Genomic DNA, 23,689 nt, shown 5'->3' on the forward strand with positions numbered 1-23,689 from the left:
AACATATGTATTGTTAGTGATGACTGTACACATATATTTCTCTGTATGTACATGCACTGGGAGCCACAAGCCAATCTTGGCTTCGGAGCATACTCATGCAAAATAAGGAATTTGTAGGGTTGCCAACCTCCAGGTACTAGCTGGTGATCTCCTGCTATTACAACTGATCTCCAGCCGATAGGGATTAGTTCAACTGGAGAAAACAGCCGCTTTGGCAATTGACTCTATGGCATTGAAGCCCCTCCCCTCTCCAAACCCTACTTTCCTCAGGCTCCCCCCAAAAAAAACCTCCTGCTGGTGGCAAAGAGGGACCTGGCAACCCTAGGTATGTTTGGGTTGCATGATATCTCCCTCTGTCGAAGCACGTTCAGTATAAGAAGGAAGAGAATGTGTATGTATGCAATGGTCCTATCTCTCACATTCATTTCCCCAATGGCCAGATGACAAATATAATAGTATTTGTATATTGCTTTTTTCTCAAGGCTCCAAATGCATTATCTCCGTAATCAGTAGAGTAGGCCTGCAAAGCATGTGACCCCTCATAGTAAATGCAACCCGTCAGCCCTGTTTTTGTTTCCACCAGAATATGAGGTTTATTGAGCACAGGATGCATTCAGCATGGGAGAGGTGAAATGTTGGGCCGCATTGTTTAATCAACATATTGGTTAGATTAAATGATGGAAATGTTTTGATCAGTTGCTGTGATTCATAGGACAGCAAATGTATATGTGTGTGTGTGAGAGAGAGTGTGTGTGAATACACATATTCACATACACACATTTAAGTACTTATAAAAACTGCAGATGGCAGAAAGCATCTTAAAACCAGCAGTCCTTCTCACAGCCAAGAGACAATGCCTCTCTAAAGATGACACCCACTATGATGCGCATATGTGCATCAGTGATCAACAAAGGAAGTATGCTTTTTTGCTTTAGAAAACACCACTTTTATTCAAATGCAAATGTAATCAGTTAATTAACAAATCAATTAAAACTCATATATCATTTAAGATTTCTTTAATCAGCCATTAGCCCTCATCTCGAGAGATGCAGCTCTGTTTTACAATAATCCTGTTCAGGTAAATTCCACGGGTTGGATCTTAATAATCTGTTCCGCTTGCACTGGAGCTTTCTAACATGAGGAACTTTTAGCCGGTGAGACATGTCTCTTCCACTGGAGAAAGGGGCCTTGTGTTGGTGGAAGGCTCTGCCATCAGCAGAGGGGAGCATAAGTACCAGCCCAGTATGTTTTGAACCCCTGAATCTTGAAACAAGAATCAAATTCAGCGCTTGAATTTTTTAAAAGAATGTTGGTACCTTTTCCTCTTTCCACTGAAAGAGGAATGGGGATTTGGGTCCTTCCTTCCATATAAAGGCCTCTGGCATGAAGCTTTGGAAAACCATAACTTGTAAAGGCTAGGATTTGTTTTTAAAAGCTGTAGGTTGTAAAAGAGATCTGCAGGCAAGGTTGATGAGAGAGACTGAGAAGGTAAGTTCCCTGCCTTTATGATTAAGGATCGGGCCCATTCTCAATCCCTTATCAATTTTCTCTTCCAGGAGAAAATTATCCACAAAATCCAAGAAATGGAAGTCTATATTCAACCTGGGTCGGTCCGGATCAGAATCCAAATCAAAACTGAGCCGAAATGGGAGTGTGTTTGTGCGAGGGCAGAAGCTCTCGGGTGAGGACCATCCTTTCGCTTCACTGACGGGGCTTTTCTCTTCTCCACTGCTTTGGTCTTCTTGTACCTCTCTTGTGCAATATGGAAATGTTTCTGCACCCTGAAAAAAAAAAGACCATTCATGCTGGTAAATTGACAGGAATTCAGACAGGGTGAAACGGTTTTGAAGAGAACAGATCACATATTTGACCTCTTGCATCATGCAGACCATCACTCCAGTGGGACAATGAAAGGCAGTCATAGCCCAGGGCATACCAGCTGGCTCATGTGAATACTCCCCATTATAGGACTGGGGTGAATGTGCGTCTCCTTTACTAGTTTGATGCAAGCATCTACAGAGGTCACAGAAGTCTTCCATAGCTGTGTTACTAAGGATATGTCTACACTAGTTGTTTTTGTTACAAAGGCTTAGAATGGTTGGGATGCTGAACGCATGAAGCTGCCTTATAATGTGTCAGACTATCGGTCTGTTAAAGTCAGTATTGTCTAATCTGACTGGCAGTGGCTCTCCAGGATCTCAGCAGAGGTCTTTGACATCACCTGCTGCCTGATTCTTTTAACTGGAGATTGAACCAGGGGACCTTCTCTGTGGAAAGCAGATGCTCTGTCACAGATCCACAGCCCTACCCCTACTAGGCACCCCATCTTGAGTCATGTCAAGCGGAGTAGAGTTCTTCTTCCAGATTTGGTTATGGAAAAATCAGCATTTGAAGAAAGTTCTCTTGCAATGTCATCTGGACTATTGATATGGCCAATGGCCTGATGTGAAAATTACACATTAGCGGCTAGAGATAAGTGCAGCAAATAACGAAACAGGTCTGAGCAGTTCTCTCCAATGTTGTGCGATCAAGTAACTCGTACAGAGTGGGGGAGGATGTGCAGAGGTCGAGCTTGTTAAGTATCATGTGTGGCCAGCACATTGCGTTGGGAACAGTGCACACTTATGTTCACCTAAGTGGATAAATGTGCTGAACATACAGAGTTACTTGATGAGGAGAACCGCTAGATTCACATCCAGTAGCACCGTAGAGACCAAAGGAGCTTTGACTCTTGAAAGCTTATATGCAAAAAATCTTGTTGGTCTCTAAGGTGCTACTGGACTCAAATCTATCTGTTCTACTGCTGACCAACACAACTGCCCTCTGAAACTCGACAAAGAGATAGACACATTTGCAAAATCAGCCGCCCTGAGCCTGGCCTTTGGGCCAGGGAGGGCGGGGTAAAAGTGTAATAAAATAAAATTAATAGGTAAAGATTTGTGGTTTCCTAATCTGGACAGTCTCCAAGCCACAGATGAGGCTGTTGTGTGTATTCTTTAGGGAAAGAATCCAATTCTGCATTGTAACTACATTGGGGATGCATAGGTTCTTTTAAATATATTGTGTTCCACATTGACATTTCCAGAGCCTAAACTGTGTTGTAATCCTTTTCTCTATAGAAAAAGCAACTATTCGGCCAGCCAAAAGCATGGACTCGCTGTGTTCGATTCCAGTAGAAGGTGAGGTATTGTCTGTTTGTACCAAACATGGCAGAACTGTTGTTGCATACCAAGCATGTACATGTGTGGTGATGGCAGCAGCGGGGGTGGGTGGGCTTACCAGAAGCAAAGAGAAGCCTAGGTCGGCATTGCTGGGATCATGGCGACATCACTTCCGGCGTGCTCCAGAAGTGACATCATCACGTTGCCAGCAACATGGGGACGCTCTGGTATTCGAGCAAAACTCTACAGTAGAAAGGGGTGTCACCAGAGGTAACCACTGCCCCGACTGCCCTTTTCCACTGCCACCTCTCTCTACCGACTTCACCCTCATCCTCCACCCACCCCACACCTTTCACAAGTTACCAGGAAGCCCTATTGAATATGGCCAACTATGCTTTCAAGATTTAATTGCCCCTTTTCAATGGTTTTGCTGGGATGTATGCTAAAGATCCCTTCTTCAGACCGGCTGTGTCCCTGCCCTCTTCAGTCAATGCATTCCTTGGTACATATCCTTTTGCATTGCCCTTACATATACCAAGTTAGGCTAAAATGGATTATACAATGTTTTAACAAATGGTCCACATCTTCTCAAGCAACTTTGGAGCAAAAGGTTCAGTTCCTCTTAGAGGACTGCATACTTATTTTGTTGCTCGTTTTTTGGAGGCTACAGAGAAGAGACAAAGGGAGGTGTTTTTAGAGATGGGTCTTATTTAAGTTTTATGGCTTTACTGTTCAAGACCTCGGTCTAAGCACAGGGGGAAAGAAAGAAAGAATATGGCAAACTTGCCACACTTGTCTGAGGAACCAGGACTGAGAAGGAGTGTTAACTGCTCAGGCTCTTGGGCAGCGATGGCCTGTGGGAAGCAGTGGGAGTGGAGTCATAAAAACATGAGAACATAAGAAAAGCCAGGCTGGATCAGACCAAGATCCATCAAGTCCAGCAGTCTGTCCACACAGTGGCCAACCAGGTGCCTCTAGGAAGCACACAAACAAGAGTCAAAGCAGGGTGTGGAGACAAAGCTGCTGCCGTCCCAGATCTGCTGCCTGAGGCCACCAGCTCACCTCCCTGTAGAGCCCTGGCCATGATAGGCAGTCTCGCTTTGATGCCAGGAACAGTGGTTGTGTTTAGAGATAGCGGGCCTTTTCATATTTCTGGACCTAACACACACACCTCCATGGGGGGGAAAAGGCAGAAAATGGGAAAATGCTCTCTGTTTTATTTTTAATGGGCAGGTGACCTTTTAAACAGGAATGAGCTGGTAGATGTGGGATTGGTAATAGAGCTTGCACGGGTGTCACAGGCATCATCCAATAATTACCTGTGACACTAACGTATCATTCATCACCCTAGAAAAATGGGCGGAAATGTCATTTATAAATAGCACACACATATATAAATGGCCTTTTTTCTACTGCAAATAAACTCACCTGCTTGCCCAGTAAAAAAATGAGTTTCCCTTCTAGCAAGTATTTAGCTGGGGGAAATCCTCAGTTTTTATATGTGCGTGCGTGCACACCATTCGTAAATGATGCTGCATCGTGGGGAATTGCTGTTCACCGCCATTCAAAGCATTTAATGCGGTTGATGGAAAACGGCAATTCCGGCTGCAGCGGACTCGGTGATTGCTCATGTTTCGTGCTCAGGAATCAGTTTGTGTTTTGTACTCAAAGATACTACTGAAGTCAACCAGAACTGCTCCACACACTGCGAAAAAAAGTTGTTGAGTTGATGTGTTGGTGTTAATGTGAATTCAGGGAATTTCATCTCTGAGAAGGTCCTTGAGGAGGCATCCTGATGAACTGCATGCGGCCAGTGGTTTTTACTTTTCTCGTAAACGTGCCTAGGATAACTGAGGATCAGGGTTCCTTTGTTAACGCTCTTCTGCTTTGCGCCCTCCCTTCCTCAGGAGATGCCGAGAAAGGCCGCTTCAAGCGTGCCGCCGCTGCGGGAGGGTTTTTCGTTCCAGCGACGAAGCCACAGATGGGAGGGCCAGGTGGCTCCTCTGATCTCAACAGGCTGGAGAGTGAGCGGGGTCCACCAGCAGCCGTGAAAGGGGCAGAAGGGGGTGCAGAGGATGGCGGAGACAAAGATGCTTCTCAGCCAACCCAAATCAGGCCCCTCCCTGAGCAGCTGAAAGTGTTCCGGCCCATAGAAGACCTGGAGGGTGAGCAGACCTCGCCAAAGATGTACCGAATGTTTTACACTTCCAATGACGGGGCTACCAAACCAGGATTCCATGGGACTCTCTTCCCCCTGGAGGCTTCCCCCCGGCACCAGCGCAAAGCCTTGAATATCTCGGAGCCCTTTGCTGTCTCGGTGCCCCTTCGAGTGTCCGCTGTCATCAGTATCAACAGTACCCCCTGCCGCACACCTGCGAAGGAAAAGGCTGTCCTCTCCAGTCTACAAGAATCATCTTTCTTGGGGTTAGATGGTGCCCTTTCTACAGCCCTAGAAGGAGCTAAGCCAGAACATGCCACAGTCAAGGCGGAAAAGAAGGTGGAGTCCAAAGCAGGAGCAGGTAAGCTTGGGAGAAGAAAGCAGGGATAGGTTTGTTCAAAGGATGACATGCATGAAGATGCTCCAGTAATATCGGGAGTAGATTGTCCTTTCATATTTAGCCATAATAGTCGAACTTGGCAGCATCGCGTGAATAAAAGGGACATCTTCACAATTTTTTGGCCTGTGCAAACTCAGACGTATTGTAGATAGGCTTCACTGAGGGGACACCAGACAAGCTTAAAGTTGTTCAAATCACAGTTAACTTTGAGGGCCCAAGTACCTGTGGAATTTCAGGCACATCTTTTGGCCTCCAGAGCAGCCTGGGGTGGGAAGAATACAGATTCAGACCATGGTTCTGGGGGAGGAAGGGTTAAATTCTACCCCCACCCCCAGGTGCCATTTCCCAGATTGGAAATGCACCCACCCTCAGGCTGCTCCGAGGAATCCCTGGGAATAGAAAAAGACCGGCACGATATGAGTACCTTTTTAAAAAATCCATATTGGGCCCCTCCCTCAGGTTCCTTTTAGGGCTTTGAACACATGAATACATGAAGCTGCCTTATACTGAATTGGACCCTTGGTCCATCAAAGTCACTATTGTCTACTCTGACTGGCAGCGGCTCTCCAGGGTCTCAGGTAGAGGTCTTTCATATCACCTACTTGCCTAGTCCCTTTAACTGGAGATTCTGGGGACTGAACCTGGCATCTTCTGCATGCCAAGCAGATCCTCTACCACTGAGCCATGGCCCCTCCCCATGGTTTAATGTTGTACTATTAAGAATGTTTGGCTTACAGCGCTTCACTGAGTTTTTTAAAGCGACAGGATATACATTTTTAAACAGTAAAATGTAAAAATGTTTGAACTACACATTTGTGAGGGTTTCTGACCAGTCATGACCCATGACCCTGATATTACAGCAATTACACTGGCTACTGATCTGCTCCTGAGCCCAATTCAAGGTATTGGTTTTGTCCTTGAAAGCCATATATGGCTTAGGACTTGGGTGTCTGAAGGACCATCTTCTCCTATATATCCCTGCCAGGGAATTAAGATCACAGGTGGAGGCCCTCCTGACTGTGTGGTTTGGCCATGTCTTGGGTTGTGGTCAGACACGTGTGCTAATTCTACAGATGTTTGTTTCACTGTGTTTGTTTTTTTCTTAGTTTTTTTAACTTATTGCCTCCAATACAGATGCTACTGCTGAAAAAATAACAACAGCTAAGAAGCCTGAGTCCTTAGGTGTTCTTCGACCAGCTGCCACAATCCAGGAAGCCAAGAGCAGTGTCAAGAACTCAGCTTTAGGAGAGCAACATAGCCAGGAACAGAAACCCCAAACAGATGGAGATGAAGCCATTCGGCTCAAGTTGAAGAACAGCCCAGGAACAGGCTCTTGGCAGCAGGAAGGGCCAAGCAGTCGAGCCGAGGACTCCTCACTCCTAAGTGAGCAGGTAAGGAGAAGCCATTGAACAAAGCCCTTTGTTTCATTGGTGGAATGACTTAGGAGAAGAGCCACTATGCAGAGAAAGTCCAAATCCTCAGCAACTTCCATTTGTGATGGCTAGGGTTTCCAATCTCCAGGTACTAGCTGGAGATCTCCAACCAGTAAAGATCAGTTCACCTGGAGAAAATGGCCTCTTTGGCCATTGGACTCTATGGCATTGAAGTCCCTCCCCTCTCCAAACCCCGCCCTTCCCAGGCTCTGCCCCAAAAACCTCCCGCCGGTGGCGAAGATGGACCTGGCAACCCTAGTGATGCCCCCTGCCCTTGTGCTCACCGCCTGCCAAGCAGCTTTGGCTCTTGCAGTGCTGAAGTGAAGTGAATAAGCAAGTGCAGAACTTTGTTGGTCACTTATCTCTTAACTATCCACTCCCTGCCTTCTCTTCCATTAAAATCCTCCGCAATCTCTTCTGCTTTCCCTACGTGCCCCTCAGCTATAACGGCACTCACTTGACACTACCCCTGAAGTGTCAATTACCATATAGGTGTGCCTGCAAATTGGTTAACTCTGCAAATTGGTTAACTCAATTGGTTAACCCACCAGATGATTAGTACCTGGTAGCCTATTCATGTTGGTCAGCATGATTAGTCAGCGCTGGCTAATTGCCCAGTGCTTGATTCTGCCCTAGTGGATTAGAAGACATCATTTTAGCTAATCAAACTAGGCAGTCTGGCAGGTTTCCTGAGCCTGTCCCTGCTTGTCAGATGACTGGAGCTCTTCTCTTTTTGATAGGGTAGCAGTGATTTGAATGTTTGGTCTGGATAAGGGTGACAGATGAGTGGGTGTGTAGAGAGGTAAGGCCTGTGGCCTGGAGTTAGCAGAGGGAACCATTGCCAAGTTTAAGAGATCTATAGGGCTACAATCCTAAAGACACTTTCCTGGGAGTGAATCCCAGTGAATAAAATGGGAATAACATCTGAGTAGACCTGCTTAGATTTCCTCCCTGGGTGAGGGCCAAACTAAGCATGATGGCGTCCTCATGACCACCACAAGGACATCACCGCCATTTTAAAGACATTTTGAAATGCCCTGAGAGCCTGATCCTTATTGGGCCTGCAGTAGGGTTGCCAACCTCCAGGTAGTAGCTGGAGATCTCCTGCTATTACAACTGATCTCCAGCCGATAGAGATCAGTTCACCTGGAGAAAATGGCCGCTTTGGCCATTGGACTCTATGGCATTGAAGTCCCTCCCCTCCCCAAACCCCACCCTCCCCAGGCTCCGCCCCAAAAATCTCCCGCCAGTGGCGAAGAAGGACCTGGCACCCCTAGCCTGCAGTGTGGCATTCTTGTTCCCCTCCCCTGCCATTTTTCAAGTGCTGAAACAGCTGAGTGAGGGGGGGGGGCTTGTCAAACACATTTGAAAAAGCACAAGGAGGGGGGACAAGCACACCGGGCCCCTGCTGCCTTTAAAAATGTCTTTAAATTTGCAGCAGCTACCATGTTTAGTTTGGCCCTGAGTTTCAGGGATCTGTAGTGTGGAGCTGAGGCTGAAATTCAAAGAGGCACTCCGTAGGGTAGGGAAAATAAATAGGCAAGTACAGGTTGAGTATCCCTCATCAGAAGTGCTTGGGACCAGAAGTATTCAGTATTTCGGATTTGTCCATATTTTGGAATATTTGCATATACATAATAAGATATCTTGGGCATGGGACCCAAGTCTAAACACAAAATTCATGTTTTATATACACCTTATACACATAGCCTAAAGGTAATTTTATACAATATTTTAAATAATTTTGTGCATGTGAGGCATCATGGCTGGCACGATCGACCTGTACATATGCCATTTTATTAACCTTTGTGGGCTCTCAAAAAGTTTTGTATTTTGGGGCCTTTTGGATATCAGAATTCCACATAAGGGATACTCAACCTGTAACACCGTTTTGTTAGGACCAACCTAAAAGTCACAAAATAATGGGCAAGCCTTTAGATTTCAGAAGAAGAAGATTAAGAAGATTTGGTTTTTATGCCCTGCTTTTCTTTACCTTAAGAAATCTCAAAGCTGCTTACAATTACAATTCCTTCCCCTCTCCACAACAAACACCTTGTGAGATAGGTGGGGCTGAGAGAGTTCTGAGAGTTCTGTGGCTGGACCAAGGTCACCCAGCAGGCTTCATGTGTAGGAGTAGGGAATCAAACCCGGTTCTCCAGATTAGAGTCCACTCCTCTTAACCATTTTACCACACTGGCTCTCACTTTTCATTGGATGGGATGTTCAGAACAAATTTTTTTTAAAGGAGAGAGATTTCAGGATATGATGCAGAATGCAGTTTCAAGCATCTTAAAACAGATCAACAGAGGATGTCAGACTTATCTGGATTAGTTAGTGCCTGGTACAAAATAAACTTCACAATGGTACCAAAGGCTACTGAGACTGAGAAGTAAAAAAAAAGGTGCTAATCACAGGTCTGTCTAGCACTAATCAAAACACTCTGGTAAACTAGGATCAGGCACGAGAGGTTGGAAGCTGCGACTGATAAGGAAGTTCACTCTTCTTTATTTAATTAAGCATCTCTACTCCACTTCTTTCCCCACTGGGAACTCAAATCAGCTTACAAGAAACAGAAAAATATAATTTAGACAAACAAACAACAACAAAAATACCCAGTACACAGCTAACTCCTGAACCGGCCCGGAATGTGGCCAGGGAAAATGACTTCTATTGCCTGGAGATCAGTTGTAATAGCAGGAGATCTCCAGCCACCACCTGGAGGTTGGCAACCTACTATAGGACACAGGCCCTGAACCATCAGCTAAGAACCAAGGCCCAAGAGACCTTTGGCTGTTGCCCTTCATCTTGTACCAAAAGGCTCCTGCTTCTTGGCCATATGTATGTATGTGCCGCCAAGTCACAACTGACTTATGGTGACCCCGGCAAGAGGCTTTCAAGGCAAATGAGAGGCAGAGATGGTTGGTCATTGCCTTCCTCAGCAGTCTTCTTTGCTGGTCCTCCATCCAAATACCAACCTTGCTTGGTTTCTGAGTTTGGGTTATACCATACCTGTCTGCACTCGCCTCTTGGTTATGCTGAGACTTAAATACCCACAGTAGGATTGCCAACCTCCAGGTGGTGACTGGAGATCTGCCGCTATTACAACTTATCTCCAGGCAATAGAAGTCATTTTCCCTGGAGAAAATGGCCGCTTTGGCAATCGGACTCTATGGCATTGAAGTCTCTTCCCTCTCCAAACCCCACCCTCCTCAGACTCCACCCCCCAAATCTCTAGGTATTTCCCAACCTGGAGGTGGCAACCGTAGCAGGAAGGGAAACAGAAGCTCAGTCCAGGTCTTCTTCATGCTTCCATGGTTCCCCTCCTTGCCTTCACTGGGACACAACTGCTGTTTGAGAATAATTGTTCACTGAGTTGTTTCAACGGGCAATTCTAATTCTTTAAACTCGTAGTCCATAGAAAGTTTTGAAATTATTTCAGTGGGTCAGTGGCGGCACTCTACTTCCCTGCTTTCATAATCCCCAAACACATTCTGGATTTTTAGCATTAGTTCCAAAGAGAGCAGTGCAGTTTGAGTAGTCTGCTTCCAGTGGATGAACTCTTTATCTGTCAAGGTTTCACTTAAGGGTATATGTCTTTTTAATGGGCAGTCTTTTTAATGGAGAAAGCTAATGAAAGGCCTGAAGGAAATTCACTCAACAAGGCACATGTTTAGCTGCTATTCTGCAAGTCTTCCCTTGAAATGCATTTGCTAATGGACATATTCTGGTAACAATGGTTTGTGTGGTTTATTTGTATAATCACACGCATGCAAATTAGGCCTAAAGCAGGCATGATGAAGACAAAAGATCAGTCTGTAAAAGGTAAATTGTGAGTGTGCATAGCCGCAGGTTGGATCAGGCCTACATGGGAAGGGAACTTGGGTTAACTAAACATAATTAGGCTTTGTAAAGGGGAAAACAAGATTTTAGAAGCATTTGAAAAGCAAAAAACAAAAACTTTAAAAGGACATGTATTTTTTCCATTAAAACACAGATAACAGCTCCATTCCTGGTTTTGATTATCAAAAACACCCAGGAGTTCAGGAGTTAAATCTTTCCCTGTGCAGTCCCAATATGGATTGGCGTGGCATGTGTGCACAACATACTGTTTATAGTGTTAATCATGTATCTTTTGATCTTTAGTCTTACTATCCTCCAGAAAGCATATGTGTGTCTAAAGTGCTGTCAAGTCCCAGCCAACTTATAGCGACCCCAACAAGGGGCTTTTAGGGCAAGTGAGAAGCAGAGGTGGTTTGCCATTGCCTTCCTCTGCAGAGTCTCCCTTGGTGGTCTCCATTCCAAGTACTGAGCCTGCTTAGCTTCCAATATCTGATGAGATCAGGCTACAACATGCCACCTCCCCTCCCCCAAAAGTATCTAGAATGTAAAAAAGAGAGTTGGTGAATACAGACAAGGGAAAGCAAAAGATGGAGCTGTCTGGTAATGCCATTTCTCTTCTCCAGGTTGATGGCAATCATTCCAATGCTGTAATGGAACCATTGTGGCCAGAAATACAACAGGAACTGAAAATTGTTGAGTCTGAAGAGGAGGCATCATTCCCACTGACACTTGCTCCAGAGACAGCCCAGAAACAGCAAGAGTTTAAACCCAGTCCTGCATCCCTTTCATCCCCAGAAGCAAACAGTTTACCACGTAGTTTGGTGCTACCTCCAACACCATCCAAAGAGAACCCAGTCAGAACCCTACCAGCTGTACTTCACATTCCTTTGTTTGGTGCCTCTTCTAAAGGATCGATAGAGTCACCTGCCTGCGGCCCCAAGCTGCTCAGCAAACAGGATGGTGCTTCTTCCATTTTACTAGAACTGGAAAATATCCCACATGAACTATCTTGTCCGAAGGAATGTCTGGAGATGGCAGAGACCAGGAATGACCTTCCATCTCAGCTTCAAGACTGGAAGCTTTCATTAGAACTAAAAGAGAACATAACTCTTTCAAAAGGTAAGTCATCACATCTCAAAGAAAAGCATGTAGACCAATTAAAGTGGGAAAATAACACTGTGTTACATCAAAGACAGAAGGAAGGTGCAGCTGTAACTCAGGCAGAAAAAACTGATAAAACATTTTCAGATCAAAGGGGTCTGGCATGTTTAAGTAGCATTGGAGCCCACCAGCTCAGAGAGGGCATTATGAATGATCAAGCCCAAGACTTTCTGGACCAGCAAGACGACGACACATGGACAGACCATGTGCAAAGCTTAGAGCTGGTTGAGCCATGGGAAGATCACCATTGGGTCACTAGTCCTCTCCATTCCCCCACCTTCAAGGACACCCAAGGAGAGACACTTCATGAGTTTCAGACACCATGCCAAGGAATGGGCAGGGCCCACTTCAAGAAGCCTTGTTTCAGCCGTAGCTTTTCCTTAGACAGTAAGGACTCTGTGAGGAGGCACTGGGCTATCCCGCTGCCTTTCACAAGTACAGACAAGGAGCATCTTCATGAGGACTTCCTATCAGGGATCAAGGAGCCCTCACAAGCACTGTGGAGAGGGAGTGACAGAGTAGAAGCTTGGCTGAATCTTTCAGAGGAACCTTCCAAACCAGATGAATCAAGCAGGAAACCTCTGAGCCGTGAAGCAGGGCTCGCAGCTAAAGAACTGCCGTCTGAATGTGAGGGACTGTGCCCTGTCACCCGTAAGCTCTTGGAGGAGAAGGAAACATATGAGGACAAGGAAAACCAGGAAGTCTTAAAGCCTGAGTCTCCTTCACTGCCGTTTAATTCCGAAGAGAGCTTAAGTTCAAGCAGTCCAGAAAAAGGTGCATCTAGAGTTCAGGAGGGTAGCAGCACTGCCACTGCTGTCGTCAAAGATCTATGCTGTGCCAAAGAATCACAGAGCGGTAAAAACGAAGGCATCCCGCAGAAAGGGAAAACAAGGCCCACTTCTCTAAATCTGGAATCTGTCCTTCCAGCTGCCAACTTTTTAAACTTTGAGAGTCTTTCTGTGCCCACTCCATCCGGGAACATGGTCTGTGGGCCAAAAGAGATTAGGGGCAGTGATTCTGTCCCATCGTTACCTGTTGCCTGCCCAAACAGGGATAAAGCAGACCTTTGGGCTTCTCGTTTTGATCACCAAGACCTAGACCTAGACTACATCATGATGGCTCATGCTGTTACAGGGCGCCGTAACTCGGCACCAGTGAGTGTCTCAGCTGTGAGGACATCTTTCATGGTGAAGATGTGCCAGGCGAGAGCCGTGCCGGTGATACCACCCAAGATTCAGTACACTCAGGTCCCCCAGCCTCTGCAGACACAGAACCCCAACTTCAGGGGTCAAGAAAACAAGGAAGCAGAAGCCAACCTAGGCCAACGCAAGCCAACTCAAACTTCTCAGGGTCAGCGGCAGCCCCCCAAGAGTCCACAGGGAGACAGGAAAGGGAAAGAAAATAACAGTGCAACCCTTATGGATTCAGCAGCAACTGGAAAGGTAGAACCATCCCTCTCCAATCATAATTCCACACAGGATATACCCGTTCTTCGCCGAAAGCGTACTTCTGAAGGAGAGACCAGAGCGGACAACCCGCAGTGCTCAAAAATGGAGAGACCATCGGGGGTTTCCAAGCCTTCATACAGATCTAGGCCGGGGAGACCTCAGAGCCTTATCCTATTCAGTCCTCCCTTTCCCATCATGGACCATCCGTCTTCCTCTGCAGACTCCAGGGTGTTACTTTCTCCCATAAGAAGCCCCTCACAAACTACGTCTCCAGGTCTTGTTTCTGATGATTTGTCAGGGACAACCCCGGAGGGGGTCACTCTTCGGAACAAGATGACCATTCCAAAAAATGGCCAGAGACTAGAGACTTCCACAAGCTGTTTTTACCAGCCCCAGAGGAGGTCGGTGATTCTGGATGGGAGAAGTGGGAGGCAGATAGAATGATGCCCACTTCCCATGACTTCTCTTCCCTGGTGGATGAGATGGGAATGGTCACACTGAGAACTAGGATAATGACACTGTTGTTATCCCCCTACGATTCAAACAGAACTTGCTTGCCAACTCCCAACGACCCTTATTTTACAGTTAGTCACTTTGAATTGACAGGCAGAGCTTTCCATGGGTTTGGCCTCACGTCCACATGAGCAAAGGACACTTCAGTGAAAGCAACATTCTTCGTCAAGTAAAGTAGCAGTTGGTCCTTGTTCGTCGGCCAAAGATTTTCCCTCATCCCATAGCTTCTCAGTAACATTCCAGCAGTAGATAAGAACTGCAGGGATCATCTCAACAACTCCAACTTCGTGTTTGATCACTATTGGTAGTATTCCTGTAACCCCAGTCAGCATCTCCTTTTACTTGCTTATGTACAAACTTATAAGAAACTTTTGTCATGAGAATGATGAGTCTGAAGGGCACTCAGATAAGGAATTGGAGGGGGAATATGATGTCTTTGAGCTAAAGCCCTAAACTGATAGGCAGTTGTTGAAGGTAAGCCCCTGCTTGCTTAGATGGGCTTGTTCCTGTAGCATCTTTTCCTCGAAACTTTTGTTTGTTGATGTAGAGCTAACTGCAGGGTGTTTATATTAATTGACTATACGGAATTATACAAATAGCTATCTAAAACTACTTGCTCCCTCAATGATTGGTGCCTTTAGCAATGCAGTGCCAAAGAGAGACCCCTTTGCTGTGATCCTATTGAGGGCCTTCTAGAAACCACTGTCTACCCTGCTAATTTTTGCTGCCATGGCAGCCACAGATCTTAGTATCTTCTAAAGGACAGGTAGCCAGGGCAGTTGCAATAGCTGTGTTTTTTTTAAAGTCTGCAGCTCTTTGTTTGAGGACCATCCCAGTAGGGTTTCTTTTTCTTCCATAAGAAGTGTTGCTGCTGTTTGTTCAGAAGGAGCTTGTTCTTTAAGCTGCCGTTTAATTGGCATCGTTGGGGCTGTAGGTGGCAAGGATGTAGGATCTGATTAGTGGGGGGGGGGAGAAATCCTGGTGCTAATTCATGGCTGAGTCACTAAGTGGAGACTTCAAGGCTTAAAAAAAACCTAAATTCCATCTTGTCAAAGAACAAGGTGTAGATCACAAAGTTGCAATCTACATTCACATTTTTTTCCCTCCAGGATACATTGTAGGTGGCTTTCAGACCTGGCTGCACATAAAGAAGATGTAGATAAGGCATGTTGTAGTGTGGATTAGAATATACGTGGGAATCCGCAAGGACTTGCAGGAGGCATCCCATTTTCCCCTCCCCCACTATTTCCTCCTTCCCATAGCCTTTCCCCTTTTCCTGCTTCCTTCTTCCATTCCCACCCAACAGCCAACCTACATTTACCTGCCTCTTTGTCTTCAGGTTTCCCTTCTACCCTGCTTCCCTCCCTAACAGGCTGTACCTAGCTGTAAGTCAGGAAAGGGTGGCATACAAATCAAATAAATGAAATTGAATGAATGGCCCAGTTGTATGGTGCTGGGCACTATACCAGGCCCACTTGCATGAAGGGAACCTTCAAGGACTTGTGGGGGCACCTTACTTTCCCCTGTGTCCCCTCCCCACTATTTCCTCTTTCCCCCCTCCTGGCAGCCCCCACATCCTCTCCCCTTTTCCTGTCTCTTTCCCTCCTTTCAGCAATTCACCAACCTACCTTTAATCTACCTCCCATCTTCAGCTATATTTATTATTTATATATTTCATTTATGCCCCACCTTTCTCCACAGTGGGGACCAAAGCAGTGTACATTATTCTCCTCTCCTCCTCTTTTTTACCCTCATAACAACCCTGTGTGGTAGGTTAGACTGAAAGCATGCTACAGGGCCAAAGTCACCCAGTGAGCTTCCATAGCAAGATGGGGATTGGAACCTGGGTTTCCCAGACCCTACTGTGAACTCTAACGGCTACGCCACACTGGCTTACATAGGGTGCCTGCTGTTGAACAGCAGCAAGCAGCTAGACCTGTTAACCTGTGCAAATTAGGTGGTATCAAGCCACCCAGTGGTTGCTGCCAGGCCTCAGATTGCCAACCTCCAGGTGGGACTTGGAAATCTCCCAGGATTACAACTGGACTCCAGATGACAGAGATCTGTCCCTCTGGAGAAAATGGCTGCTTTGGAGGGCAGACTCTACAGCATTATATCCCGATGAGGCCTCCTCCCATTCCAAATCCTGCCCTCCTTAGACTCCACCACAAAATCTCCAGGAATTTCCTAACTTGGCGCTGGCAAACCTAGTTAGTCCTGGCCCCAATGTGTCCTCCCTCAAAGGCCAAAAAAGAAGGCATGGAAAGGACCCTGCCCCCTCCTCCTGCCTTTTGCTCACAGCAACTCCAAGCCTAGAATGATGTGGTTGCCTAGCAACAGCCACTAAGGCAATCCATTGCTTAAAGCTACAGACACTCCTTTGATCATTTGACACTCCCCAAAGTATATTTTTTTAATTTCACATATTTTTCTGCAAACTGGGACCTTTTTCAGGTTTTTGGAAAAATCTGTCTTGCCTGTTCACAGCTCCAATCACTGGATTTAAGTACCCCCAATTTTGGCCGATTTTGCTGTTAGAATGTAAGATTATAGCATGCTACAAAAAGTCTTGTTTGAATAGGATAGCTGCAATATTGCACCTTGTGCCAAAACTCTATAGTCCCCTGCAGCTCACTAACTACTTTTGACCTGGTGTCGGCAGCCCTCATTGTAAAAGACTGCTTCATGAAGCAACATGGATGCCCCATATTTGAGACTCCAATGGTCTGGATGGACACATGAAGCTGCCTTCTCCAGAATCAGGGCCTTGGTCCATCAAGGCCAGTATTGTCGATGCAAACTGGCAGCAGTTCTCCAGGGTCTCAGATAGAGGTCTTTCACTTCACCTACCACCTGATCCTTTTAACTGGAGATGCTGGGGGTTGAACCTGGGACATCCTGCTTGCCAAGCAGATGCTGTACCACTGAGCCACAGCCCCTCTTCTCCCCTCTCATTAGGAAACCTTGAGTTTGTTTTGCAAAATTCTCTGGTAGGTGGTGGAGTTCAGTCAATCCCAGAGCATGCTGTTTCCTGGTTTGTAAGAGAGAAAAGGGTGATACTGCCTTTCTTTCCACCCATTCTTATGAATACATTGTGTTTTCTGATGACCATGGACAACATAGCTACTGTGACATATTAGATCCATCCAAAGGTTGACGCAAGTTGAGTTCATAGAGCGTAGGGTATCTGTCAGAATTTTTGGCACATGCATGTGCTATCAGGTTTAGTCATGGCGCAGTACATTGTTTATAAGATTTCGAAGAGAGAGCGAAGGAGACTCAAGGGATGTCTTTTCTGTGTCTGCAGGTGCACAGGGTGGAGCCTTGTTCGGCAACCCTCTTAAGTGCAAATAAGGTAGAATGAGTGTACGAGTGAAACAAGCTGTATGCATAGAAGGAAGGAGATTAGTGTGGTATTCTTCTCCGTGAATAGCAGGGAAAGTTTACCTGTCTAGGCAGAATGGATGAACTGCTTATCTACGTGGGAAGGGAGGTGCGCAAGACTCACCTGGATGGCAGGGATGGCCCCTTCGACAAACAAAAACCTAGGATTTGCTTCAGACCTGTGACTCATCTGTCAACATCAGAGAAATGTCAAGGCTTCAGCAAATGTTCAAGTGATAACATGCAAGAGCAGCATCGAGGCCTGAGCAGTTTCCACTGACGGCTGTTGAAAAACCTCAAGTTGCAAACGAGAACTTATCGCTAGCCTTTTCTGTCTTCAGAGTTTTTTTAAAAAATAGCTGAGCTGATTAATTTTGTGTTAAATTTTATATATAAACAAAACATATATAAATATGCTAAAGTGTAATTAAAAACTAAGTTGTTTCAGAAGCGTCCATCGCATCCATGAATCTTGAGTGGTTTGGATATACAAAAATTATTCTTCACTGAAAACTCTTCTTTCCCACATCTTTTATAAAGCATAACTTTGAGGAGCGATGTTTTAATCCCACCAGTCAGGAATAAATCTCTGTTGTCTGGCCTCTTCTGCGTTATCTCCAGGGCTGCTCAAATACCTGCCAGTTCAGCTCACTTCTCATCCACCAGTGGTGATCAAGCAGACAATTAATCAACAGGAACAGGCTACTTGCAATCATCGGAAGCCAACTCCCAGTTGCTGAGGGATCGGCTGGGAGTCAGCATCTGATCTCCTGCTGGGGCAGGTTTTTTGTGTACCCAGCAAAGTTTTTTGTGTGGGGGAGGAGAATCAGGAGCTGAGTACCAGCTTCTAATCTCCCATGCTGCTGGGTCGGTGACTTGCTGAGATGCAGCAGAGGGAGGGGGTGTTCAGAAGCCCAGCTGATTTCCCTTCTTTTCTCCCATCCCAAACTGTCTGTTTGGGCTGCAGAGAGAAAAGAGCTCTTTCTCCTCTGGCTTTTGCAATGCAGATCAAAAGCATTGCTTTTGTCCAGCCCAGCTTGAAGGGGAGGAAGTTCTTCCTTCTCTCCCTCTTGCAACTTCACTGTGTAGCTTTTTTTTTTTTTTTGAGAGGGTCTGGATGAGATCCTAATTCCCAGCCAATTGGGGGGAGGGTCAACCTTTGACCAGCAGACAGCTACAAACTTGTTTAGCAACTGTCTGAGTTGATGGATGCAATCCGGACATATCCCTGATTGGCTTGCAGTCTGACTGTGAGTGTCGAACAAGGTAAGTTTGGCTGTCAAACAGGTTTGCTGGGAAATTTATGGCATCCCTAATTGTCTCTGTACCAAGTATAGGCAACCTTTTTGGGCCCAAGTTTTGGGAAAACACTCATACCTGTGAGAATGTTGGTAAGCTGGCCAAAAATGAGGAAGGGTTGAACTTGACCCAGCGGCACTAACAGCATCTCAGGAATTCACCTTGGATTTAGCCAGTGGCTATGCAGGTCTGGAAAATGATGCCAGCACCTCATTTGTTTGGGGAAGAGATCTGGCCCTGAGTGCCAAGCAAAATGCTTTTGCCTACCCTTGCTGTATCCTCACAGCTGGGAACTTCATAGCCTACCCTAACCACTGAGTCTAACCCTGCTCATGTTGAGGCCATTTGAACTACAGCAGACCTAACCCTCTGAAACGTGGTTAACTATGGGCTGAAACCTGAAAGTATAGTTGCAAGCGATTCCTTATGGAGACAGGCATACAGAAAACCACACACCAAGGTTCCCCCCCCCCACCTAGTGATCTTGTACCATAATGTGAACCCAAGGGTTTCACATAGAAGGAAATGGTCTATACCCTACACTCCTAGCACAGGGTTTGCTGGGGTGCTGCTCTTTCTTATATAGCTTAGTAAAAGCTGGAGATCCGTGTACACTGAGGACATCAACTGGGGGGGGGGGGGAAACAGCATCTGAGCAAATCTTTTTCAGATTGTTTAACATTCTCCTTATCTTAAAGCTCCGTTTCCCTGTCTGTAAACTGAGGTGGCCAAACCGAGTCCCTCCTTACCTTGACTAACCCCCATTCGGTGTAGAGGAGAGGGGGAGAGAGAGAGACACACACAATCTGTCAAAAGGTAAAGAGGTCTGGGACAATTGTGAACAGTCCTGGTGGGTATTGTTTTCATGGAATGTTGTTGTTTGTGCAGACTATCTGCTTTTGTGCCTTTATCGCTTTAGAGATTTGCCAAGTCTCAGCCATGAGATTAAACTGGAGTTTTATATTTTAAAAAAATGATCTGTGTCCTGGTGATGTTTGGGAACATACTTATTCGTTGTGATCCGAAAAACTATAATGAACACTGCTTCTGTTACTTCCATTGTGGTCCCTGGTACTTGATTTGGAACTGAGTGCTTCACCATCATATGTCACCGTACGACATCTCTGGGAAAATTTTCATCGGTGTCAGACATAACCTTTCAGGGCATGAAAAACTAAAGATCCCTGGCCCTTTATAAAAGACGGGGCTGAAGACTGGGGGCATTTCCTAGGACTGATTTGAAACTGAGGGAGGGGCATTGTCAGAGTCTGACTTAGCTTTGTGACATCATCACATAGCCAAAACTGGTTGGCTGTATGACTACGTGTCATCATATTGCTACGTGATCCCTGACTGGCTGGAATAATCCCAGCGAAACCTAATAACTTTTTCTCATAGTGAGGAAGAGAGTAGCCAAGCAAGATGAATAGACCACGCCTACTTGGCCACACAAGTGCATTGTGGCCGACCTGTTCATGAGAGCCATCAGGAGGCAGCCAGAGGTTGAGAAACCCTGGATCCCCCAGCTTTCCCAGTATATTCCCCTAAATGCAAATTACTAGAATATCATTCTGCTGTGTTTCCACAGCAACTAAAATAAATCTAGCATTACATTAGGTGTCAGCAGAACTTCACACTCTTATACAAAGCATCCATCTTGACTGCTGTCATCACAAGCTCATGACTAGGAGTGATTTAATAGTCTCAAGTATCTTTTTCAATGGTTTCTTGACACTTTTTGAAAACATATCTGTGTTTCTTGGGATCCTTCACGTATCTTAAGATGTATGAAAAATCTAAATGCCAGAAAGGTTATTTACATATCTTTTAAAAGGAAGACACAAGAACCTTGATCCTTCTTGTGTCTCAAGTTTTGTTCTTTGAGTGCTGCACTTAGGGTTACCAAATCGGGGGGAGGAGAGATGCTCCAGCTGGCTCCTTTGCAACAGCTATTGTGTCTGTTACATCCTGCCTGCCACTTCCTTTTGCGTTGTTTGACTTTTCTGCTGGTGTAAAAGGAAGGGAGGGCTCCCTTTCACCACCAAAAAAGGCTATGCTGGGGATTGTGGGATCCACGTGCATATACAAAAACTAAGAACATCAGAAAAAACATGCTGGATCAGACCAAGGCCCATCAAGTCCAGCAGTTTGTTCACACAGTTGCCAACCAGGTACCTCTAGGAAGCCCCCAAACAAGACGACTTGATTTGGAACTGAGTGCTTCACCATCAGATGTCACCATATCGACACAACAGCATCCTGCCTCTGTTCTACAGCACCTAATATAATAGGCATGCTTCTCTGATACTAGAGAGAATAGGTATGCATCATGACTAGTTTTCATTTTGACTAGAAGCCATGGATAGCCCTTTCCTCCATGAACATGTCCACTACTTGGGACAAGAGGGGAACTACGAGATGTAGTGGAAAAAGCTGGTTGAATCCAACCCGGTGAAATCCTGTATGTGTTGACTTTCATGACCACTTCCTGGTGGTTTCCACATGCACTAAAGCCAGGGGACATTTGTGCCTTTTGAAGTTCCCTACAAGGAAGAATTTCAACTGACATAACTTCACTCATTGTATTCGGGCTGAGCAAATGGCCCACGACAGAATTTTTCCTTCTGTTTACCCAGTAAGAGAATGGTAGCCCTAGGGGGGGGAAGGCATTATCTAGCAATTGGTCCCAAATATGGTTTATCAACTCCCTCATTATAAAAGACAAATAGTTCAGGAAATGTTACATAGGCCTGAGCTGGAATTTTATGAACAAACATTTTCAAGACAAAAAATGGAGATTGGAAGGCCCTGAGGTATCGGACACCCCTTTTCCCATATACACATTTTTAGTTTAACTGGCCTGTGTTTGCTGGCCTTAGCTGCTTTTATATTACTTTCTTTGCAAAAATGTAGTTATTCTTGCTGATTATATGGTCTTGTTCATTAAGAATCATGTAGCCAGTATGTCACCACGTAGCTAATCAGATCTACATAGCTATGTAAGAGCATCATAAGCCTACATCTGAGAAAGAGCCATGGTCCCTGCTTTCACTCTGAACCACAAAATATTTCTCTCCCAAAGCCCTTCCTCACATTATTGTCAGAACAGGGAGCTGCCTTTCACAAGAAGGGTTTTTTTAAAAAAAGAAGAGAAAAGCAAACTACCTAGTCTTTCTGTTCCTGATTTGGCTTACCCTAAGTTTTGAATTACATTTTTTATTTGATTATGATAAAATCAAATTGAAAATCCCAGATATATTTTTAAACGGGGGAAGATAAATACTCCAAGAACAGTACTGGGCAGCCCCATAGTTTAACACCGGGCCCTATGTATTAGAACTGATTTGGAATACAGATTCCGCCCTGGATTTCTGATCTTTAATACATAGCCACTGCAGTTGTTATAATTTTCTCTGATAGAATCTCAACGATGCTGGCAGACCGAGGGAATGCAGCACATTCTCTTGGCTTTAGTAAATCCCTGTTCCAGAAATATTTAATTTTGGCAAGAGGAAAAGACCTTAGCACTTCAAAGGAAATACAGCAGCTGCTGAAGAATAAACCATGGGATTAAAGACAGGAGCAGGGGGGATAAAATAACGGAGTTTAAGTGGCCTGAACAAGGAACAGTTTTGAGAAAGGCACAACGGAAACAAGCAAACAGAAGCCAGCTGTTGCATTCGCTCTCAAATACCCAGGGAACCCCAAAGGTTTTTCAAAAAAATAGTTTTATATATACAATACTCAGCATTTGATATCATGTTGCTGCTGCCTCAGGCGATTGCTTGTTGTAGGAATTTTGCTCTAAAAAGTGGCTAGAATTGTTCTTGTCTTTGAAAGGGCTCTGGAACACTCATTGCTCTGAGAAGATCCCTGATTTGGAACCTGCTTGGCTCTGCCTACATACACCTCTGCCTTGCCCTTCTTCAGGGGAGGGCAGGGAATAGTCCATGGTCTCCCCCGCCCCCCGATTTCATCCTCACAGTAAATCTAAGTGGCTGCTGAGAGAGAAAGAGAGATGTTTGGCTGGCCCAAGGTCACCTAGTGAGCTTTCTAACACCAAATTGACTCTTTCCCACTCATCCCGCAGCACTCAGACCCACCTCAGTATGTTCAAACCAACTTAATGGCAATTGGAAATATTCTTTTTACAAGCATACCTCAGAGATATTGCTGGTTTGGGTCCAGACCACCACAATAAAGCGAGTCACACAATTTTTGCTGTTGTTTTGTTTCCCAGTCCATATAAAAGTTATGTTTACACTATACTGTAGTCTATTAAGTGTGCAATAGCATTATGTTTAAAACAAGAAGAAGCAAGGTACTGCAATAATGAAAAAGTTTGAAATACTGAGAGAATTACCAGAATGTGACACAGAGACATGAAGTGAGCACATGCTGCTCAAAAGTAATATCTGCAAAGCGCAATAAAACGAGGTATGCCTGTATGAACAAACAGAAACTCCACAGGAGATTCACCCCATGAGAAACATGCCATGCTTATTTGTCCCAAAGGGCGAGGCTTCCCAGTGAAATTCAGCTACTAGTTGATTGGGAAATTGAGGTTCATACTTTGGCTCAGCTGATCAGTTACTGTCTGAAGACTTCTTTGGGAAATTTGGATTTGAGGAAACAAAACTCTGGTACTCTAAAACCACTAAGCACAGGCAGGGAAATATTTGGGTGGCTGGACCAGAGTACCACAGTTAAGGATATACATTCATAAACTGAAAAGGCCATGTTTTAATAGTCTTGATAATGAGCAGGACCCCGAAGAGGTGGCATTCCCTAAATAAATAATATTTCTTTCTTATTCTACCACATCGTTGTCTAATTTAGAGCTCACAAATGAGAGGAGGTAATTTGGAGGTGTTTTTCTTCTCTGCCCTTCC

At 45.3% G+C, this 23,689-nt stretch overlaps 1 protein-coding gene across 1 annotated transcript in view; it reads left to right on the top strand.

The window, feature by feature from the left end:
• ARHGAP31 (Rho GTPase activating protein 31) overlaps positions 1-14,109 on the top strand; it is a 102,462-nt gene extending 88,353 nt beyond the window's left edge. The window contains exons 8-12 of the mRNA XM_056858540.1: positions 1,557-1,681; positions 3,120-3,179; positions 5,069-5,680; positions 6,854-7,110; positions 11,616-14,109. Of these exons, the coding sequence (XP_056714518.1) occupies positions 1,557-1,681; positions 3,120-3,179; positions 5,069-5,680; positions 6,854-7,110; positions 11,616-14,045 (3,484 nt within the window). The 3' untranslated portion in view covers positions 14,046-14,109. The remainder of the gene's footprint in view (positions 1-1,556; positions 1,682-3,119; positions 3,180-5,068; positions 5,681-6,853; positions 7,111-11,615) is intronic.
• The last annotated feature ends 9,580 nt before the right edge of the window (positions 14,110-23,689 follow it).

This window comes from Euleptes europaea, chromosome 12, assembly GCF_029931775.1.
Source record: "Euleptes europaea isolate rEulEur1 chromosome 12, rEulEur1.hap1, whole genome shotgun sequence".
NCBI lineage: Eukaryota > Metazoa > Chordata > Lepidosauria > Squamata > Sphaerodactylidae > Euleptes > Euleptes europaea.